The sequence below is a fragment of the Spinacia oleracea genome, chromosome 3 (assembly GCF_020520425.1).
Source record: "Spinacia oleracea cultivar Varoflay chromosome 3, BTI_SOV_V1, whole genome shotgun sequence".
Lineage (NCBI taxonomy): Eukaryota > Viridiplantae > Streptophyta > Magnoliopsida > Caryophyllales > Amaranthaceae > Spinacia > Spinacia oleracea.
The window spans coordinates 84,983,451-85,005,135 of NC_079489.1; the positions used below are offsets into that span (position 1 = coordinate 84,983,451).

At 35.4% G+C, this 21,685-nt stretch overlaps 3 protein-coding genes and 1 long non-coding RNA gene across 4 annotated transcripts; 1 reads left to right on the forward strand and 3 right to left on the reverse strand.

Moving 5' to 3' along the window:
- The first annotated feature begins 268 nt into the window (after window positions 1-268).
- Window positions 269-3,341, forward strand: LOC110796606 (non-structural maintenance of chromosomes element 4 homolog A). The gene is made up of 7 exons (XM_022001665.2): window positions 269-650; window positions 763-843; window positions 1,629-1,881; window positions 1,974-2,064; window positions 2,211-2,421; window positions 2,505-2,596; window positions 3,038-3,341. The coding sequence occupies exons 1-7, from the start codon at window positions 395-397 to the stop codon at window positions 3,203-3,205; spliced, it is 1,152 nt and encodes a 383-aa protein (XP_021857357.1). The 5' UTR covers window positions 269-394; the 3' UTR covers window positions 3,206-3,341.
- A 42-nt stretch (window positions 3,342-3,383) lies between these two features.
- On the reverse strand, window positions 3,384-4,079 carry LOC110796607 (protein ZW2-like). Its single transcript, XM_022001667.2, has one exon. The coding sequence runs from the start codon at window positions 4,077-4,079 to the stop codon at window positions 3,384-3,386; it is 696 nt and encodes a 231-aa protein (XP_021857359.1).
- A 2,754-nt stretch (window positions 4,080-6,833) lies between these two features.
- Window positions 6,834-12,920, reverse strand: LOC110796608 (uncharacterized). Its single transcript, XM_022001668.2, has 4 exons — window positions 12,657-12,920; window positions 12,453-12,567; window positions 8,666-8,794; window positions 6,834-7,396 (listed from the first exon to the last, which is right to left on the reverse strand). The coding sequence occupies exons 1-4, from the start codon at window positions 12,785-12,787 to the stop codon at window positions 7,307-7,309; spliced, it is 465 nt and encodes a 154-aa protein (XP_021857360.1). The 5' UTR covers window positions 12,788-12,920; the 3' UTR covers window positions 6,834-7,306.
- A 6,766-nt stretch (window positions 12,921-19,686) lies between these two features.
- On the reverse strand, window positions 19,687-20,286 carry LOC130470418 (uncharacterized). Its single transcript, XR_008930706.1, has 2 exons — window positions 20,109-20,286; window positions 19,687-19,997 (listed from the first exon to the last, which is right to left on the reverse strand). It is a non-coding gene; the product is annotated as an uncharacterized lncRNA (long non-coding RNA).
- Between the last annotated feature and the right edge of the window lie 1,399 nt (window positions 20,287-21,685).

Below are 21,685 nucleotides of genomic sequence, written 5' to 3' on the forward strand. Positions count from 1 at the left end.
GGGTGATATGTGCTATAGTAAATCTTTTAGTTTTATATCCACGCACGCATCGCGTGCATATAAGATTAGTTCCTTAAATAAATACAGAGTGAGTATAAAATAAGTCAAAATAACATAGTTTTAATAACAAAAAATAAATAAAAATCATACAAATATTTAAATTTGCACACGAGAGAGCGCGGGAAAATCCGCCAATTCCAAATGTCGAACCGCTCCCGCCACCCCTTCTTTCGCCCCCTCCCCATAAATACTTCTAATTTTATTATTAAATTCTCTTCCTTCAATTCATTTTCTTCAGTTAAGTTGCCCAATTAGGGTTTCATCCTCTTCAGTCTCATCAAAACTTAGTGCGAGTTCCTGAATTCAGAACCCGAATTTTAGGGTTTTAGCGACTATGGGGAAAGTGAAGATAGAGAAAGGAAGCACCAGTGCTGTAGTTAGACAATTCAGGAGTAGGGAAACCGCCGCTATTTCAAGTTCCGGTGATTCCGCCGCCGAACATCAGAATAAGCCGCCCCTCCGTAAGTCACGGCCACCGCCGTCGCAGCATCATGGAAGTGGAGGAGAAGAGGAGGAAGATGAAGAAGATGAAGTTGTCGTAAGGAGAAATCTCCGTTCGAAATATCTCGCCGTCAAAAATTTACTATCCAGTTACTTTCTCTCTCTTCCCTATGAAATTTTCGATTATATTTGATGTTTATTGAGTATTTCTGTTGTTGTTGTCTTTGTTAATTGAACTAATGAGGTTAATTGGATATGCAGGTGGAGCGGAGGATTCGTTGCGGACGGATTCTGATAAGTTCAAGGCTATGTTTGATGAAGTTGAGAGTTTGCATAAGAAAGGTTGTTCATTGATTACAACATTTAACTTCCTTTTTAAGATTTTTTCAATTGCAATTTCTTTATAATCATGGTTTTAGCTCATATATGGCATTCTATTATGTGTATAATTGTGAAGGCAGCTTATATATCAATATTAATATGCAAGTTGAATATACGAGGTTCTTGAATGCTGATATATTTTTGGAACATGCACTTGCTAGCTCACAAAAACAACCCGGATAAGAGGGTTTGTATGCTAATCTGTGTTAGACTAGCTTATTTACCTTTTCAAATTGATGAATTGAACTTGGATTTTCTGGTTAATTTTGAGCTGTAGGTTATATTCGTTCACTTATGAAGCTGCTTGTTAGAAAGAAATAATTTTAAGAAGTTGTAACACGAAACTGGCGGGGTGTCGTTTTGACTTAGGGGTAGAAAACGGCCATATACTCCAGAATAGGAATATAAAATTAATTTCAAAAGTGTTGTTCCTAGATAAACAAAAGAGGCAGAGATTTCCAGGGTATCAGTTACCAGAAATTATCTCTTTCTTTCTCTATAAAGCATTTGAATACTGTATTTTCCCCTGTGCTAGTCAGTCTGAAACATAAATATGAAGTCAAGGGACGTTTATGCGAGCTAGACTAAGTCATATACGCCTAAATTTTTATGCAGTTTCAATGAGCATGATTTGAGTATCATAGGCTCATAGCGAGATAATAATAAAGACACAGTCTTAAAATGAGAGGTGTTGTACGACTACTAACTCTGGTTTTCATTTTGTTTTTTCTTTGTATTGGTTTCAGTTAGTAAGCCACGTGAGCAAGTAGCTGATGCAGAGGCTTTGTTTGACATAACAAGCAGTTTTGTGAAATCTGTCAAGGCACAAAAAAATGAGGGGTTGACTCCATCAGATTTTGTGTCTTGCCTGCTTAAGGATTATGGTCGGCAAGGTAGAGCTACAAGCAGTGCAGATGATTCTGGGAACTCGATAATTTGGAAAGACATCGGGCTTGCAGTTTCTCATATTTTCAGAAAAGGCACAGGATGTTCTACCATGTTAGTTACTTGTTGTCTTGCTGCAAACCTTCCTATTAATTTGAGCTTAATCATTGGTTTTATTAGCCGGATTTCACATGTTAATTTTACAGGCTAGGGCCTATGAGTTCTGAACTAAAGAGAAGGAAAACTGTTGTTCGGAAAAAGCATGTCAGACCAACTGATACTGCACGGCCTGAAGAGGTAGAGTTGCTTATTATATAACTGCCTTTTGTAACTCTTGCTTGGTAGAGAAAAGAGGCAAGATGATTGGTTGCTCCTTGCTGAAAGATGTCTTTGCAATGTATTTCATATGTTATTCACTGGATTCCTGTTTGGTTGTATTGCAGCTCGATAACACTACGGAAGTGAAAACTGATACGGACAAGAACATGTCACTAATGTTTGACATTTTGAGGAAAAATCGAAGGGTCCGGCTGGAAAATATAATCTTGGACAGAAGTTCTTTTGCACAGACAGTAGAAAATTTATTCGCTTTGTCATTTCTAGTGAAAGATGGAAGAGCTGAGATTACTGCTAATACAAATGGCCATTTTGTTTGTAAGAAAAGTTGTTAAATTAACTGTTTATGTTTATGCGCAAGAAATCTCCTTGCTAAGGTACCATTTCTTGCCTATTGGCAGGCCCTAGGAATGCTCCAGGTGCTGAAGCAGTCACATCAGGCAAAGTTTCTTACAGTCACTTTGTCTTCAGATTGGACTTCAAGGACTGGAAGGTAAATCTGTAGTTCAAAGCCTAACCATCTTTAATATCCTTTGAATCTTATGAAAGTAACTATTCTGCATTTCAGCTGGTCTTTGAACAAAAGTTGAGCTCCTATCTATGTTAGTCAGTTTGCTTAAGCTGTGTAAGTTTGTTGTTTGATAGTTTCATCTAGTTTGTGAGAAATTTGGCATACGACTTCCATGGCAGACATGTAGCTTGATTCTACTTTCATTATTTTGAAGCCGGGGTTGGAATTTCCCAAGGCATAGTTACTTGAGTATTCAAGCTCATGTGATTCATGAACTTTTCTCAACAGAATTCACTAGTTATCTCTGAAAAAGTCTCTACAAATTCTAGCATACTTGTTACTCTATTGAGTGTTGCTTCCAGTAAGTTGGCTGATTCAAAGATGTGCTATAATATGTTTTGTATGACTTGTTTGATTTCACAGCTGATGTTGGATTCTGTTGGAGAAGGCGAGGAGATGATGCCACACAGAGTTGAAGCAGACACATTTGGTCACTCAAAGTTACCAGCAGGATCAGATCATGAAATAGCTGCTATGATGACTCCAATTAAAAAACTATCAAGAAATCGAGGTCTAGTTCTACTACAGTAACAGAGAGTAATGAAAATAGATCAAGACCACTTGTAAGTAAAGAGTTTTTAGACCAGTTGTTGTAATATCAAAAAGAGGTTGATACCTAAAATCAACTTCAACTCTGCAATCAATGAAGTAAATTCTCAATCATTAAGTCAAGGTCTAATAAGATAAGATAAAATAAGAAAAGTAAATCTTAATGGCCCAACCCAATATCTTGGGACATCATTTTGCTATCAATCCCAAGACCCAAAGTTCTAATACCAAGTTGGAACTTGGCAACATAAGCAAGAAAATTTAAACTCTGGTTGACATTCAAAATATCAAGTAACTTAATGGTAGTGTTTCTTCGGAGATTATCCGCTCCTTGAACAACCCTAGACATGGACAAACATAGTCCTTGAACTGCCTTGGGAAACTTAGAAACCTCTCCATCAACTAACCTCCCATAATGTTTAGCGAGGTTCAACAATGGTGGTGCTCCTGTGGTTTCTTGCACCGCGGCCAAGGATTCCAAATGTGTCCTCTCCTCCCTTGCAACATCAGCTTTCAAAACTGTTAGCCTTTCTAGTTGCTCTAATTCCAAGTCAAAAACAGAAAGCTCAAGAAGGCGAAAAGCTAAAGATGGTTTGAAACCAGCCACCCAAAGGAAACTCTTTTCGAAAGAGGTTAGCCAAGGTGGGGAAAAGAGGAGAAATGGATCTTCCCAAATGACTCTAGCCTTCTCATCGTAGTACTCAGAATAATGGTTAAGTAGTAGCTGAATCAACTGTTGGTTGTTGTTTTTGTCCTCAAGTTGATCGAGGAAGACTTGTTGACGACAAAGCCAACCATTGAAGAAGGAACTAAAAGCTTCACTAGCAGTTATTTTAGTTTCGAGGTGGCTACTCATGTTGTTTTTTGTTAGGGAAACAAGTTACTTAGTGAAGCTATCCCGTCACTGCAATTTTGTTGGTATTTATATTTTCCATTTTATTGGAAAGTCGGTAAACGATCTGTTATGCACTTATGCTTATGCTAACCTGTGCTGTTTTTACTTCAGAAAGTCGGTATATGCTTGCTGTTTTAGTTCGCCAAGGTTGTATTCCCTCTGGGCATCTGGTTTTAAATAATTGTCATTTTCATTTTTCTGATATCCGCACAACTTTTTCTTTTTAAATTTCTGCACTATTTATATATTAATTTTGATCATTAATATCTTTAATTAGACATAAATAAAAAAATATCCAAATTAGATACTTAAATTTTTATATAAGATTAATTCAATAACAATTAAAAATTAAAAATTTGTTTATACATGTTACTTTATTACTACTGAATATGGTCAAAGTTAGTAAATAAATAGTGTAAAATTCAAAATGATGCATAACGGACGAAATATTACTCTGTATGTATAGTAGTGTGATACCTTCTACTCCCTCCATTCATGAATGTTAGTTAATTTTCGGTATTAGGTTTTTTTTGTTAGTCTATTTTGAAAACTTTCTTTATTTGTCTAATATTTATCTCATTTTTATAAAAATTCAAATGACTCACTTGTTTACTCCGAAATAAACTTTTTATTTCATTAAACCCTTAAATTAATTCTCTCACTACAAGAAATGGATTAATTTTCGACCGCCGAAAGTATGAGTTAGTTAGATTATAATGAGATTCATGTGAAAACTAAAAAGTATACTTATATTAGATTTCAAATTTTAAAATGAATCAAAATTTAAAAACGCATAGAGTGGGTTTAGAATTAGTTGTATCACTTTAGCCTTTTAAGAAAACTAATTGGATATTTCTGACTTCTGAGTACTACGAGGAGAAGGATAGTGGACCATTTCTTATTCGAGGGGCGTGAATTTAAGTCTTTAAAAAAATAAAAATCATTATTAAGTGAGCGAATTATAAAAAAAAAAATAGAGATTTTATGTTTCAGTAGTTGAGAAACCTAAATATAGTTATAAGGAAAGTGTTAATATAATAAGTAATCCTAAACGAAAGGTGTATTTTGTATGTGTACGGCTTACCGCTTTCTTCACCAGTAAGCAGCTTACTTAATTAGAGTACTTTCCTTTGGAAGATTTTTTTATTTATTCTAAAAATCGCGGGAGACCATACTGCATAGAAGTGATAGTTGTCAAATGGTCGGCGCGGTAGTTGTCAATAGTCGGCGCCTCCAACAATGATCGTTTCAGATGGCAAAGCTAGGATTTTTTCTTCAGCAACTTTTCGGTAGGACCGCCTCACGGCGCGTGTAGGAAAGACCAGGTGAGACAATCACGCGCGCGTATCTTCACGCGCGGTATAAATTGACTTTTTTTCTCTCTCCTCTCATTTTCTGTAAACTCCATCGTCTCTCCTCTCATCGTTCTCCCTGTAACTCAAAACCCTAAACTCCTCCTTCGCGATCTTCAATTTTTAGAGTGTAGTGTCTGATGATCTTCCACAACACACACAATATATTACTAAAAAAATAAAAAATAACTATTTAAATTCAAAATTATAAGAGACCAGTTGTTTCTAAAGACTGGTCTCTCTTAGGTGCATAACCTATGAGATCTGTTTTATATAATAACCGATCTCTTAGCTCTTAGCTCTCAGCTATAAGTTTTTCCCAATTTATTTTTGGGGGTACACTTACTTGGCTCCGCCACTGTTTCGGACTACTAGTTAACATAGAGGGTTTATGTATGATCACATGATCAAATCTTACTACAGGTTCTTTAGAGGTAAAGATTTCTCCTATATCCCCTACTTCTGATGAATCCGATCAGCGAAATTGACTGAAAATACCTGTATGAAATACTAATACAATAGGATTCTTCATCTTCCCTTGTAAAAAAACAAAAAGCACGAATACAGCTACCCGATTTTGTAATTTATCTAGTCCTTACCCAGTTATACCTCATTTGCGTAAAACAATCAAACAAAAAAAAGCCGGCGCCTTATAAATTTGGCTCTGGAAGCTGTAAACGGTTGTCCTACAATCAAAACTCGTAGAAAATTTGGTGTCCACAAAATTAAATTGTTGTTTGACAAATTTGTCAAAAACTACCTTATAAAATATGATTTTTGCGAAAAACTACCTTATAAAAAAAATGTTGTAATAAACTACCTTATAAAAAATTTATGTTGTAAGATACTACCTTTTCCCGAATTATGAACGTTTGATCGAAATTTCGGGATTGACTTTACCATATATATGTCACGTGCCATTTAATTACGTCTTTCCCGTTAGATGTCGCGTAATATGCACCTAGTAAAGTCAACGTCGTAATTTTAAATTAATGCTCATAATATGGCCAAAGGTAGTATATTACAACATAAAAATTTTATAAGGTAGTTTATTACAACATTTTTTTTATAAGGTAGTTTTTCGCAAAAATCATATTTTATAAGGTAGTTTTTGACAAATTTGCCTTGTTGTTTAAAGATAAAAGTGGATAAACCAAGTCTGGCGCCAGAAAATGGTCCCTCATCAGCACCAAACGCCAGCCACCATCATGCACCTCCAACGGTTGTCTCTTACAATTCAGAGGATACAACACCAACTTCATCTCTGGCAATTCTGGAGCAAATGGATTACAGGACCTGTAGCATCTGCTCTGCTTTTTGTTTTCCAATCTAAACCTTGGTGGAAGCTTCAATTAATGCAATGTAACTGAATAAGTATTTCAAATACATATGAAAACATTCTATTCAACAAAGTATTTGACCCAATCAGAGTTTGTGAGGTTGGCCGACAAGTAAATATCAGCTGAGGCCCAATCTACCCGAAAGCATGAGCCTTCGTTGGGGTCGAGCCACACATCACCTTCTGGTCTTTTGACATTCAAATCTTCCTCTCTACTTAATGACCGAAAGATGTCAAGTTACAGATCAAAGATCATTGGGTGTTGAAGTTACTTCCTAGTTATGCAAAATTTCAAGAATATGAGCAAATCTGTAAAGGTTGAAGTATACACATAACTATTTTAGCCTCAAAAATCAAAATACATTTAAGATTGTTTCTGTATGACTGTAAGGGACACACTCGCCAAGAAAGAGGTTATCTTCCTATTGATGGTAGTTTGAGACGTACAGAAGCGTCCAAATAATCAAACAGGGGCATAACTATTCTGCATCTTGATCCTAATCTTGATCAGTATCATTCCGAAAGTCATATTCAACCACAAGGCCCAGGTTGTCAACTAGTTTGTGATGCTTGAGACACCCTGCACACTGATGAAACACAGGGGTAATAGTTACAGTTTATGACAATTTGAAATCATGCAGCTTACGAGGCCGATCAAACTTCTGAAATATGTGAAATCATACAGCTTACGAGGCTGATCAAGGTCAAAAGGGTAACTGACAGCATATCTACTTTTATTTTAAGCACACAATGTTTTTTCAGAAATGAAGTATAAATTTCTGCTAAACAATCAAGTCAAAATTTCTGTCAAACACCCAACAGGGCATTTAGCTGCTCATCAATAATTAAAGGGGGTACATCAAGGATGCAAATTTCAGCCAGCGCTTAGACTTTGATCAACTTGAGCGGCAATGAATATAAGGATGAAACAAAGAATAATGAGGACCATACCTTCATGCTATTATTTGAAAGTTATGGATAGCCAAAACCTGAAAAATATCTTCACATAGGAAAAGGAGGCTGTTTGAAATGCAGACAAGACAGAAATACTAATGAAGGATTTACTAGCCAGTAGCCACTATCATCCACAAGAGAGACCCATTCGAGGTGAAAATAACAGATGCCATCCCATCCCAACATAGTGGTCTAATTTCTCTGAGTGGAGAGAGTAGAAGATGAATTCCCCTAACCATCAATATGCGGTAACTATTCTCTTAATTGACAAATTCTTTTTTATCAAAATAAAAACTCACTCTGATCTTTTATTTCATTTTTCTATTATTATGATGTCTTAGTCTTATGTTAGTTTCTTTCTCTAATTAACAACTAAAACAAATAAAATTATCTTAGCCGCTTCACAAGGAATAAATGAGAAATGTTGCAGAAGTTTCTCTTTCAAATCAGAAGATTTTGAAACATCAAATACTTAGCAACAAGTAAGAAAAACATAAAACATCATAAATAAAAAAATAAAAAATAGCATGTCATTATTTAAATCAATTAAATAAAAGTGAGTACTCCTATTTGTAGAAACAAACAGATCGAACAATACAACATCCTAGAAGTTAATTTTTACTTTTGCTTTCAACATATTCAACAACAATGCTTCCTCGATAACATAATAATAGAAGCTGGTAATAAATACAGGAATCTTTCCAATTCCCAATACAATCGTTACTAAAAGACAATATGTCACATAAACACAAACTAAAAGCCGAAGGCACAAAAAACCTACATTTTATCGTTGCATTTCCACGAAGTAAATAAAATATGATATATTTATAATAAGTTATGTTGACATAATATCTTCAACAAATATGCAGATGTCTTACAAAAAGATATTCGTTCAAAAATACCTGGACAAACACAGTTCCTCGTTCATAAGCTAATCTATTTATTAGTCGTTTTGTTCTTTCGCCACAAGCATTACAAGTAAATTGCACTAGCAAGCTTCTCCTTGGAAGCTGTACGTTAATACTTGATTCCTGCAGATGTACAACAAACGGACGACCTTAATCATATGAAAAAAAAGTATATCCAGTAATCATTGTGAATAAACAACAATCTTCCAAAAGATGAACCACGACCACCGTTATCATTCTCATTCAATAAGAGTATAAATATCCAGTAATCATTGTGAATAAACAACAATCTTCCAAAAGATGAACCACGACCACCGTTATCATTCTCATTCAATAAGAGTATAAGACACAAGTGATCAAGATGGTAAAACTTTATACACTAATGTTGCAATAGAATTAAGTGCTCTGTTTCCTCCTTGACCGGTTCCAACTTACAGCCCAAAGTATAGTTGTGAAACAACCATCTTAAGGCCTTTATATGTTGACTGGTTTAAACTTTATCAGCAATATTTGTTGTCTTAACTCCTCAATATGACTCAAAGATAGTAGTAACTAATAATAGGCCTCATCTCAAAAAGGTAAGGAGAGATTGAATGAGTCACTGCTCATCAAATCTTCAGCAGGGGTTTTCTGTTGAGGAAAACAAAAAGCAAAGCTCTAGATTGGTAGGTGGTAGGATATATATTCTATTTTCTTCTTAAAATTTTGAGAGGAAGTTTTGAGGTATGTAATCGCTTAAGTGAAGGAACCGGCCGGATTCAAACCGACTAATAGAATTCTTTCCCGCCACCATGCACGCATGGTGCAGAAGTGGGCCTAGAACCCGCAGAAGCAAAGAGGTAGTGGCATTAACCTGGGTCTCCAAAGGGAGAATTGACTTCACTTCCTTTGGACCCTAACTTGAGTTAAAAAAACGAATGTGCTGGCCATCTCCCTTGGAAATTACCTTGTGGTTTAATCATACAACACACAAAACGTTACCAACCCTTGACAGATGAACAAGAAAGCCTGTTCTTATTATGATCGGTGGACACATTCTCTAATCGGTCCCGGAGCGTAAAGTGCGAAGCAAAACACCGCTAACCCTATCATGGGGCTGGTTTGGGAAATAAAGCTCTTCGCTTTCCTAGTGCAATTGCGGTCAGTCTCGCTACCTCTTTAGTTGCCGCCCCTCATGTACCAAATCATCTATTCTTCCACTAGTGAACATCGAGCATTGGCAAAACCGTAAGTCAAATACTCATAATTCAATTGCTAAGAACCTTTGGTTGGTATACTTCCTATGTTTCAAATCAAGTTCAGTTCATTGCTTCCAGACAGGATAAAACTCTTATATGAGCCAGTCTGATACATCAATCGTCTGTCTACTCATCCGGATCATCTCCAGCTGTCCAAGGGGCGGAGTGACCAGCCTTTGATCAGAAAAATTAGTTGCTCGCTGGAAACCAATCAAGTCCAAGTCCATTCTCCTGTAACGATTATAGATAATAGCGTAAGCCTGCTTTCTAATGTTTTTTTCTAATCTTCACTCATCTATTTCATTATTTTCTTTTACTAAAAGTACTAATACAATTACGAGTTCTGATCAGCTAATTACTACTGTGAAATCGAATTGGAACGGATGTGGCACCTATCAAAGTGTGGTAATGGGCTGGTCATCAATGAAGGCATGAAGGATTCAGCCGCCCCCTACAGAAACCTTGTTATGAACATTTCAGAGATGATCAAGCAAAAATTGTCAATAAGTACAATAAAAAAGCACTTAAGATGAACGGATTAAGAAGAAGGGGAGCTGCGTCAGCATTCGACTACTAATCTTCGACGGGTAGACAAGCTTAGTTCACTCAATTTGAATTTCGCTAGCCGAAGCGCCAACGCCCCGCTCCATACTTTAACGAGTAAGAAAATAGGAATTTCAGAGCTGCCTGTCACCATACAAGTAGTAGGAGAGGTAAGGATTGAAATTATGATCTGATTAATTTCTCAATCATAAAACCCCATAGATTATCATATCCGAGTCGCATGTCAGGTCAGCTCCATGATACGTTAAGTCAGCTTTATGGGATTAGATAAAAGTCATATACGGTCTATATAAAAACGCATGCAAAAGCTATTTCCATGTACCAATCAATTGCAGATTCTACCTTTGGGATGTACCCATTTCGAATTTCCATATTGGTAATAAACTTTAATCCTTTCTGAAGGTTACTCCAAATCCAGGAGAAAAAGAGCTTTCTCATAGAACTACAACGCATAATCAGGGTAGGGCACAAAGCATGGATCATATGGTCACTAATATCAACATGCTACAATACCAAAGCCACACAGTGGTTTGTAATCTCCAAGATTCATCACCAAATTCCTACTCTAGCCACAATGTTAAGAACCTGAGTTGATCAATGTCACGGACCAAAGTAACTGCTTAACCAGCAAAACCCTCTTCAAAATCCAGGTCAAGAAGAGGATTGTGCAATGGCTACACTAAAAACCTCTTCCCCGTTTCAGCATGCTATTCAAAGATCCGTGTGGATGATAATGAGAGATTGAGAGGTAAAAGAGGAACACGTAAGAATACTTACATGCCCTGCTTCGATTTGAAAAATCGTATACCTTTGCCCTCATACAGAACCATGGTGTAAAAACTAGCCCGAGTTAACTCGTATCGCCCGAGTTAACAAGGTTTTGGAGGCTGGCGATACGAGATATCCCGAGTTGTAAAGGTGTTTTTAAAAACGGCGAGATCTCGGCCGGTACAACCGACCCGAACGAATTTTGTCCGCATTGAACATTATAAACCTCACATCTACTCGGTTTTCAGCCGAATTCCCCATGTTTTCGACAAAAAGAAAGGGAAAAAGGAAAGAAATGGAGAAACTCCATTGAAATAGAGTAGAGAACTCCATTTTCAAATCTAAAACAAGAGAGGAGAGAGAAGGTAGACAAAGGAATTCATTTTAATTATGTCACGTGTATGGTTTAGGGGAGGGGAACTAGGGTAGGTAGTGAATGGGGCTGACATGGGGCTTCTTTTTAAATTTCAAATTCCTACGCGACAACCGCGACACGGTCCGCGACTAACGCATCATTTCCGTTACCGAGACTCCGCGACCGATCCCGCGACCGTGACCGATACCGCATTTTTTATCTATGTACAGAACACTTAAGCCTAAGGGCATGCTTGGATTAGGGGTAATGGACTAGGATCAAGTAGTACAATTTAAAAATCTAAGTGACCAAATTAACTACGATTATAGGTATTAAGGCTATAGTTACTAACTACCATATTGGTATATACTATAGTACCCTATCTATCAATTGAAAATATGTAAACTAATTCGTCCGACATACCAGTATTATGCTATGCTTGGCATTATTTTTCGAAGCCGCTACTAATAGCTAACCTCATCAAAACACTACTTATCCAAACACGTACATGTATACCAAAGGACAACAAATAAAAATGGAAATTTAAAATCAAGAATCAATTCAAATTTTCAACCTTGCACAACAATTAACAGAACTACCAACTGCATCGAGTAATCAGTGTAAAATTCAACAAAAGAGGAAATCATTCTGCTATTGAAATAATAAAAGGTGGAGGGGGGGGGGGGGGGGATTAGTAGTTGAGAATGACAAAAAATTAGTTCCCTGAAACTAAAAACCGTTGTCGTTCGCAACGACTCTGGCTAGCCCCGGCCGGTGGCGGCTGGAGCAGCACCATAGAATAGTAGTTGCAACCGCGAACATATCTTACTTGCATAATTGAGAGAGAGAGAAATACCTTAGAAGAATCATCGATTGTATCTGGGTTGATTTCTGCATTACCACTGCAGCAAGAAGGTAACCAATGACGTTGATTCTTGAATGATACTGCAACTTTATGGGAAATTCTTAACCTGCAGCACAAAAGAGGAAAATAAACTCTAAATAATTCAGGAAGTTAATTAATAATTCATTGAAAAATTAAGCTCATAGTTAAATTAACCTAGGGTTTGATTTGGGGGAGAAATTGAATGGTATGAAAGAAGGTGGCAACACGAGTGTGGATTTGGTTGGATAGTAGCAGGAGGAGGAAGAGAGGAGAGAGAAAATGGCGGGAAGGGCAGTTGTTGTCATTGAGATTTTTGGACCAAATTTCTCAAAATTGCTAGGGAAAATACAATCGGAGATTTCAAACCGGTGGGTTAGGTAGTTGGGTGATAGTGAGCTTCATTTTAATCTTATTCACCTAATGGGGCGGGGATACATGGTATTCCGTCACGGGCATTGATGGATATGTAATTTTTATACGGAATTTTTATTAAATGCCCTTAATGTTTGACTTTATTCACCGAATACTCATGTAGTTTCGAGTATCATATAGGTTTTATTTTCTTGCATGACTTAATCCTGTCGTTAAGTGACCGTTACAAATTTTATTTCACCATATACCTTTGTATTTCATAAACTTTATTTCACCATATGCCCCTCTGGTTTTGCTTTCACCATTCGCTCCTATGTTAAGCAAATGTCCTAGTGGTATACAATATTTCATATTCAATAATAATGGTAGTATTAAACTATTGGTCACTCAAGTTGTAAGCATCTGTCTTTCTAAATTTTTCGTACTCCTAGAACACACGTAATAGTGAAACTTCTAAACTAATTGATTTGGCATTCCACCTTTACGGATTTTAATTAGTAGGAGATATTCATCTAACCATACTGACAATTTTATACGAAATATGTGTTTTGGGTCTTAGTCACAACTAAGTAATTTGGGTTCTAATTTTGTGGCTCTTTTAAAAAGTTTTTTACGAGATAAAGTTTTATATTGTTGTATGTTAATTCAATTATTGGCTTCAGAAGCAGCATCATTCATTATCATCAGCATTCCCAGGCTCCCATCAATAGTGCCTCAACGAGGACATGTTTTTGTTACCATCACCATCGCCATCACCAATTCACTCCCAGACAAACTGAAATGGAGTATTCAAGAACGAAAAGCAGTTCATATTAACCTTTCAACGACAATTTTATAAAGGCAATGCTTCGGATAATCTTGAAGAGTGACACGTTAATTTAGAAATCAAACAAATTCCATTTATAATTTCTTGAGCTTCAAAAGACCAAAATCACACAATTTAACTTGACAACAAAAGTACAGTATAAAATTTGTCCATTTTTTACACAACAAACAACCACATTTAGCAACCCCTACCAACAATGAGATCAAACGTCATTGCAATTAGAAAAATCTCTGATCAAAATACAATCAAAATCCATGCTTAAATGAAGCACGCATATGAAAATTTTAACAATTGATTTCCGATTAGAACAAAAATTCACAAATCAACAAAAACCCTAAATTAATTAGAACTCACTATAACCTCCAGATTCAACATCAAGAAGACCACTGAAAGAATCCTCATTTCCAATAGGATCCCTAAGAACGTCGTTCAAACCAATAACCACCGTATAAATTACAATCGACATCAAAAATTCATCCACCATGAGCGAAAACAAGGCTACAATCATAATTACAGAGGACCACTAACGACGCTTTAATCGTCAATGAGGAACCCAAGGATTTCTAGAGGCGGAGGGTGGGAGGAAAAGTAGAGGAAGTACCATCTGAGAGCGGTGGAGAAAAGGAGGAGAGATAGTGGGCGTAAGGCGAGGGTAAGGAAGAGGATGATAATCGAGGAAGACTGGAGTAAGAGAAAGAGAAGAAATTATTGGCGGCAATTTGCTAAAGAACGCAGTGATACATGGCTTCTGCTAGGATTCTATCGCAGATTCAAAATCCGCCATTTTTGGAGAGAGTAAATGAGAGTTGCGCCATACGAGAGGTAGTGTTTTGAGCCACAAATAGGGGTATAATGGTAAAGAGACACTAACGACAACTAGGGGTACAATGGTAAATAGACACTAATGAAAACTTAACGTCGTCAGCTATTTAGGGAATTTTATGCGCTCATGGGTATATGGTGAATACCTGAAACTACGAGGGTATTTGGTGAATAAAGTCAAAATTTTTCGGGGGCATTTCATGAAGAATCCGATTTTTATATGGATAATGTGTAATACCTCTCATGATTGCTTAATGGAATTTAATATACTACTCATAGTAACAAGATGCATCTTTCTTTTAGAGAGCCCATATATGCTACGAAACTCCACGGTTAAGCGTGCTTGGATGGGAGTATTCTTAGGATGAGTGACCTCCTTGGAAGCTTTCTAGGGTGCGCACGAGTGAGGACAAAATGAGCCGGAAAAACTTGTGTTGGTTCTTGAGGGCAGTTGTTGACCCTTGTGCGCATTGGTGATTAACCTGACTCCGTCAAGGGTAGGGGGTGTTACATAATGCATATGTGAGACCATTTTTTGCACCCGCTTTATTGACATCCTTAATACGGAGTAAGTAGTTACAACTATGTATGTACGTAGTACTAGTCAACACATAACCTTTTTTTTAGTTAGGTTAACTGGAGAAGATGTCCTATAAACCGATATCTTACATAGATCACTAAATTAGGATAGTCGGAATGACCCGGAGCGGGCGAAGGAATCTCTCAAAGTTGTAATGGGAATTAGTGCACATCCGAAAAGTGTTTGTCGTCTCTTAAAGTGTTTATTAATCTAAAATATTGTCATATTTCAAGAAAATCCCGTACGAGCATTTATTTATGGAGTCTTACACATTAATTTGGAGCTTTTCTACTCAAAGTACATGACATTTGACTATATCTTTATTTTATAAGGGAACACTTGAGGTCAATTTAGTAATTGCACTTTTGGTGTCCCCCTATGAAATAAACTTAAATATCTTCTACAATTTTACAATTTAATTCAATTACAAACCTAATTATTTATGGCATGTAGTAACAAATCAGTAAACACATATAATAAACGCCTAAAATAAATTAGGTAACTGACAATATATAGTTAGAGAATATTTGATTGAGAATAAACTAATTTTGATTGAGTATCTTTGAATCAGGAAATAAGTGAAAATTAGGGAAAGCTACCTATAATCTTACGTTACTGAAAGTCAAACTATTAAAGAAAATAACAAACTATATAAAAAATTATTACAATTGCCAAAATTATTATATTGTAAATCTAATACTAAGAATTATTCTGAAAATTCTAAGAAAACAAATTTCATCGCATACACAAAGTTCATCACAAAAGCTCCACCATCGTTTATCTGCACGTAGCGCCGGTACATGTAAGTATATTATTCTCTCGAATTCATGCACAAAAAAAATAGAAATTGTGTTACTAAGATTATAAATTGAACAATTCATGATTATATTATTCGACAGAAATTGTATTGTTGCTAGAATAATAGGTAGAATGTGAATATGTCGTACTAAAACAATCACATTGATCTTTGTGTAGATTAGATAACCGGTCGTTGCATTTAATAACTACCGGCCTATTTTTCTCTTGCTAAACCAACACATTAATACACAAAAATATGTTTTCATATTTTCATTAAACAATAAACTTTTATGGTCCTACCCCACGTGTTTTAATTTGTAATGTAATTCCCGATTAATTTATGCAATGAAGCTTTTGTCAAAAAAAAAAAAAAAACCAATGAACTTATTGAAATTGACTATTCGTGGAATTTTTATTATGAGATGTCCGATTTCATATTTACACTTATAGTTGTTTTATACAGGCTTTAATTTTAATTATAAGTTCATCACCGCTTACAATAAAACACCGACCACCGGCATAAGGTATGTTTCCATCAACCTCTTAAACAAAAAGTAAATCGTAATACACATGCTTTTATTCTTTATAATTCTTGGTTATATGTTAGTTTCTTACATGTTATTTAACGGTTTCAAAAAGATTTAAATCCACTAAAAATAATTCATAAAACAAAACTACTCAGTCAAAGAAATAGACTTTATCTTATCATTTGAGACATGGCAAACACTCTCAAAATCAAGCTGAAAACATTAAAAAAAACATATATTTCAACTAGATGAAATCTATCTATACCTAGTAGTATTTAAAAAGCGAAACCACGTTTGATTAGATGACACGTGTCATCCATTCTTTCCTCCAACAATTTGGTATTTTTATTTTATTTTTTCTTTGTTGTTTGGTATATTATACAACTCCAACCGCCTCATTCACCTCATCTTCCTCATACAACATCAATTCACCAATTTATTCATTCAACATCTTCCATTCCATCTTCTCGATTAACACTCAATATTAATACACTATTTAATTTATGTATTCTTTCGACCTTTGAATTTTACCTCTATTTACATCATATATTCTCTCTACAATCACAAGCTTAGTAAAATTAGAACTTAAAAAGATAGACTAAATAGCCACTATACAACCGCTCGTTCTTTAAACGAGCTCAAAATCTAGTTAAAATCAGAATAGTTCACAACAAAACTACATAAAGGGGGAATACTAATTAAAAAAAAAAACAAGATGACATATATATAGATCTCCCAGTCGCAACCTCCCAAACACATAAGATCGTGATAAACTACAATTCTTAGAGCCGGACCAATACACAACTGAAGGAAATAATGCCCTTGGTCCAAGTATGCATTTAATGTTAAGTCTAATAAATGCGGTTCAGTATTAATTAACAAGTTAAAAATTCAGTGAGATCAAGTGAGCTGAATGCCTAGCTAGAGGCCGCTTCAGTTCAAGTGGAATTAATTATATTAATCCACAGCTTACTCTTGACTGAACCCGTAGGGTCACACAAATAGTACGTAAACGGATCAAGTATTTAATGGAATTAAATACTCCATCTATGGATATTCGGAATCGACGGATCTTGGTTTCAGTGGTAGCTGAGATCGTCAAAGGCAAGAAATGAATACTCCGGAAACGATGATATTGCCGGAAACGGAAATATGGATCGTATCGGAAATATAAATATTATCCAAGTCGTAGATGTTGCCGGAAACGGAAACATGGTACGTATCGGAAAATATTATTGGAAATGGAAATATTGCCGGAAACGGAAATATTGTCAGAATCGGAAATATTATCGTCGGAAAATAATTCCGGAAACGGAAATATTAAATATTTGTTCGAAACGGAAATTAAATTCCGGAATCGGAAATATTAAATATTGTTCGTATCGGAAATGAATTCCGGAATCGATAATTTAATCGGAAGCGTATCGTACGAATTAGCATCGGACGAGGCCTGCCAGACAAAGGCCCAGCACGAAGCCGGGCCATCGCCCAGCAAGCCAAGCGCAACAACCACACGCCAAGAAAACGACCAGGCCCAACGCAAAAGCCAGGCCCAACCGAAGCTTGGGCGCGCGTGCGGATAAGGCTGCGACAGTGGGCCTTGCGCTGTGCGCTCGGCGTGGGCCGCAAGGCCTGCGTGCGGGCGTGCGGTGCTTGTGCGCCACTCATGTGTGTTACTCGGAATCCTAAGGCTACAGGGATTCGTAATATGATTAAATAGATAAAGTTTGTTTAATTAGAGTCCTAGTAGGATTATAATTAAATAGATTTGTATTCTAATAGGATTATAATTCCTTTCCATAAACTCTATAAATAGGTGCCTAGGGTCACACATTAACATCGAGGATTGAAGTATTCAAAGGTAAGATTTTCAAGCAAAAATCAGCCACAAACACTTGCCCTATTTAGCCGAAATTTATAGTACCTTAAGGGCGATTCTAGTTGGTCAATCCTAAGGCGGATCCGGACGTGCTGTGGACTATCTACGGAGGGACGACACTTGGAGTCCTAAAGACTTGTTCTTGTTCGGTTCGAGCGCAGCTAGGGAGGGCACGCTACAAAGTGTATGCATCTGAATTATGCTAAATGATTACGTGTAAATAATATGTTTCCTGGCTTTATGATTTTTCCGCATGATTTATGATTATTCATATGTATCATAACCTAACAACAACATTATTTTTTAAAAAAAAGTGAACCCTTCTACTATACAGATAAATACAAAAAAAATCTCAAAGCAGCTATGTTTCTCTCAAAAGTTCAAATAATCAATTACTCCCTCCGTTCCAGAATAGTCGTTACACTTACCTGGGCACATAGTTTAATGCGATAGAGTAGTGTGGTTAACAATTATTCTTTTATTAAAAAGTAAATGTGATGGAAGTTAGTGGAGTATTTTAATATTAGAGGAAATAGAATGTATGATATTTTTATATTGAAGGATAGGAGAGTTGAAATTAAAATATTTGGGTAGTGGGCCAAAGTGAGAAAGGGACATCTATTAAAATATAATAAAAAAAAATTCTAAAATGGGTTGGAAAAAATGTGTAACGAGTAATCTGGAACGGATAAAAAAGGAGTGTAACGAGTATTCTGGGACGGAGAGAGTATATACATATACCAAACACGAAGTATGTGTAGAACCCATTTTGATAAAAAAAAAATCAATAGCAGCAATAGTTTTAGAGGTACTAACATTTTCAAAAGTCAAATCCCTTAGACTTACTGTATTAAAGCTATAAGGAAGCCTAATCGAACCAGTAATTCCTTCATTTTGTACCTGAAAAAAATTAAGGATCCTTCCTACTATCTCCCATTGATGAGGTGCAAGTTAAATCATGTTGCATTCCCCATCTAGACTAATGACTATCTATCCGGCCATCAACACTTGACAATTTATACTACAAAATATAAAACCTTTGGAAACGCCGAAAACTATTCACCAATTTCTTCCATAGACATTGGTATCACTTCACAGGTCTCTCTTTAAACCTTACTAAAGGAATTAAATTTCAATTGTTATCATAGTATTACTAATGTACAAGGGTTGCACATAATCTCTAACAATATAATCTTTTATGACTTAGATTGTTGGAAATTAGCTAATTTTCAAAAACGTCAATTACGGAGTAATTAATTATCCAATACACACAATGGCACCACACATAATCTCACACAAAGGATGTCCAAATTTCGGCAACAATGTAATCTTTTATGACTTAGATTGTTGGAAATAAGCAAGAAATTGGAACAACATAAAGAAATATTTTTAAGCGTAGATTTCTTTATTCACATGCAAACTAATTAAACTTTAGAAGTTCATCATCAACATTACCGTACAAGGAAATCAATTAGCAGGAATATGTAGATTGAATCAAACAAAAACAACAATCATTCAACTTACGAAAACATTCACCAATTAACACACAAAGGCACAACTATCTTCACGTTAAACAAATAATTAACAAAATCAAAATGAAACCCCTAGAAAACAAATTTTAATAAAAATCATACAGTCAGAAGTGTAGCTAGAGCATCAGCCATGGTAGCATTTGCCATGGTTGATTGCATAGTGATTAAAGGTCATGTCTCTTCAAGCATCACATGCAAAAAAAAAACAAAAAAAAACATCATCAACTTCACTTACCGGGACAAGAAAACCAAAATAAATCACAAAAAAACATAAGAATACTAAAACTTACCAAAATTTGACAATTACAGAGGAGAGAGAAAGTTGAAATTTCTCAAAATAGCTTGAGGGATTTTGATCGGGAAGATGTTTAAGTGAGGAAACTATAAATATTTAGAGAGAGAAAGATAGATAGATAGATAGATAGAGAGAGAGAGAGAGAGAGAGAAAGAGAGAGAGTATGTGTGTTAATGTTAAGTGTACTTCGATGTTTACAAGAGGAAAAAGATGAATGTGACGAGATAGAGTTTAATACATACTCGGTAAAAGAATGCTCTTTTAGTTCTTTTAACTAGTCTTATATGCATGCGATGCATGCGAGATTAAACTCAAAATAAAAATTGTGTTATTACAAATAATCACCACACATAATAGGCAAGAAAAAATATTCACAAAGTCCGATCATCTAAAGAAAAAGTTTCGTATGAGTATATATATGAACTCGCCCTTGAACATTTCGATGAAGTTTTCTTCATGAGGCAAGAAAATGATGCATTGTATGTCCTCATCCTATAAAAAATGAAAGAAAAAAAAGTTACAATATAGAAAAATAACTTAATAGAAATTGAATGAACTATAAAACATTTACTTCGATATAGAAAAAAAAGCATTTACCAGATTTTGTTAGTTGTTCCTCTATTAATTAGTGTAATGTAAAACATCGTAGTTACGCATCAATCTAGCCCGTACATCATATCGTTATACATCGCTGGGATAAATGCATGAAGGATGGATAATAGTACTCTATCGTCATGTAAAAATCTGATGATCTAAGATAACAATTCGCACACGACATTGTAAAGTAAGTATTTAAAATAAATTTATTGAAGTACTTAAGAAACATGACTAACACTGTCGTAATGAAATATTTTGTTAAAAAAGAATAAAATAACATTTATAACAAAGTTGAGAAATAAGAGGTAAAGCTTTAAATATCTATCCTAATCATAAGACTGCATTCTACACCTCTCTCGAGGGAAGACCCGAGGTTCGTAACTCCTTTAGTTAAAGGAACTCACGTCAAATCCCACTAAGAAGCCCTTAGCTCTCACTCTTCACAAAACATCATTCACGCTCACTGTCTCACAAAACATCAACTCTATATGGAAAAACAATATTTGACAGTTTTTTTTGTCATCCTTCAATTCACTTATTGGAAAATTTTGAGAGATTACAGTTTCTTTACATTATTTTCTCCTTTCTTTCCTGATTATATGCTTGCTGAGCAGTTTACTTAGTTCGTTGGTTGACTTCTTGATATTACTTTTCCTGATTTATATGCGTGATTTATGTATGTCTGATTTATATAGTTTTCGTGACTGATTGCAGTCAGTTTTTTGAATTAATAAATAATCAGCTTTTTAATTGATGAATTATATTGTGAAATTGTGGGGGTACTTTAGTCTATTCCATAGGGGGGAACCAAAAGTGAAATTACTATATTGACATAAGGAGTTCCCTTATATAATAGAGATTAAAAAAATAAAAAAAAAAAAAAAAAAAATAAATAAGAATACTCGGTTAAAGAATCCAACGGCAGACATCGAAAAGTGCAACCATTTAGTGACCCACAAATTTGAATGATTAAAA